The sequence below is a fragment of the Papaver somniferum genome, chromosome 10, assembly GCF_003573695.1.
Source record: "Papaver somniferum cultivar HN1 chromosome 10, ASM357369v1, whole genome shotgun sequence".
Taxonomy (NCBI): domain Eukaryota; kingdom Viridiplantae; phylum Streptophyta; class Magnoliopsida; order Ranunculales; family Papaveraceae; genus Papaver; species Papaver somniferum.
The window spans coordinates 10,861,600-10,862,991 of record NC_039367.1 but is presented as its reverse complement, the minus strand read 5'-3'; the positions used below and the strand labels follow the sequence as shown (position 1 = coordinate 10,862,991).

At 33.8% G+C, this 1,392-nt stretch overlaps 1 protein-coding gene across 1 annotated transcript in view; it reads right to left on the bottom strand.

The window, feature by feature from the left end:
• LOC113317083 overlaps positions 1–1,392 on the bottom strand; it is a 4,018-nt gene that overhangs the window by 907 nt on the left and 1,719 nt on the right. The window contains exon 2 of the mRNA XM_026565228.1: positions 945–991. Coding sequence (XP_026421013.1) covers positions 945–991 — 47 coding nt within the window. The remainder of the gene's footprint in view (positions 1–944; positions 992–1,392) is intronic.

Sequence of the window (1,392 nt, the reverse complement as noted above, 5' to 3'; positions counted from 1 at the left end):
ATCATCAACCAAGGAATCAATAGGAATATCACAATAAAGATGATTAGAAGAAACCTTATAGATAGAGTGTAATGTGTCTAAGTCGTTAGACTTAACTACAGTCTCTTCGGAATTAACACATTCTTCATAAGCATCATTGTTATAGCAGTGATATGTCACACCATCTAAAAGAATGGTGTCCTCAATCCTAAACTCATCCTTTTGAATAGGTGAGTGATCATTAACACGATCAGGAGATGGACTAAATACACCATCTTTACTTGGTATGACAATTTCTCTATTCCTATGATCACAACTATCAAGTTTATCATTATTCTCCATACACATTGATTCATTAGCTAAAGAGGTTTTATCATAAATATCAAGAGTATTGGAGAAATTAAAACTTGTATCCTCGGTAAGACCACAATCTTTTACCGACTGCGTTAGTTGAGCAATCGACAAAGCATTTTGTTCATCAAGTTGAGCAATATAATCATGGCTTTTACTAAGCTCGGCAAAAAATAACTCATTAGCTTTGGTCTGTTCAACAATTTCAATATTGAGGCGTTCTAAAAAAGATAGTTGTGATGCAGATGGATCACAGTAAGATTGATCATCTCTTTCATACTGTGACCGAGAAGTGTGTGAATAATAATTGGAATCAATATATAGTGGCTCATAATCAGGGTAAGGTTGGTAATGATCATAACCTTTATAAGTTCCGGAATGATCATACCTATGACAATAATTCCAATCATTATTTACACACTCGACATGTTCTTGATAATGAGAAGATGCGTATGCATATTCCTCATGTAAAATATCAGATGACTCCTCTGTCTCAGCTCTTTCGGTAAGATTCCAAAAAGATATAAAAGAAGTCAAGTCGCTGGAAACCATTATACAAAGTAATTCTCAATAACTCACCTTGCAAAAGCTTTGCGAGAATATCAAGTACTTACTTTAGGCCAGTTGTTGACTCCAATCGCCGGTCTCCAAACTAATGTACCTATGAAAAAGCAAATAAGCTACGTAAAAAAAACTAAAAGAAAGTATAAAAATAAAAGAAAAAAATAAGCTATGTACAGAAAATAAAATAAAAACATGTACAAAATACCAATTACAATATTCCACAAACGTTCCCTGGTAGCGGCGCCAAAAATTGATAGGATCCGGAGATACCTATATGTAATAAACCGCAATCGCACAGTGTCTAACTAGTAGATAGAGGCAAGTACGGGTTGAACCCACAGGGAGCGGTGGAAATACTATAATCAATATCTCTAATAAAACTAACAGGAAACAATATTTTTGGATTTTTAGAATTGAAAATGAATAATAAAATTAAAGTAAACTAACAAAATGAATCGAAAGGAAAAGTCGGTAACCAGGGTTTCATGGTATCCACTA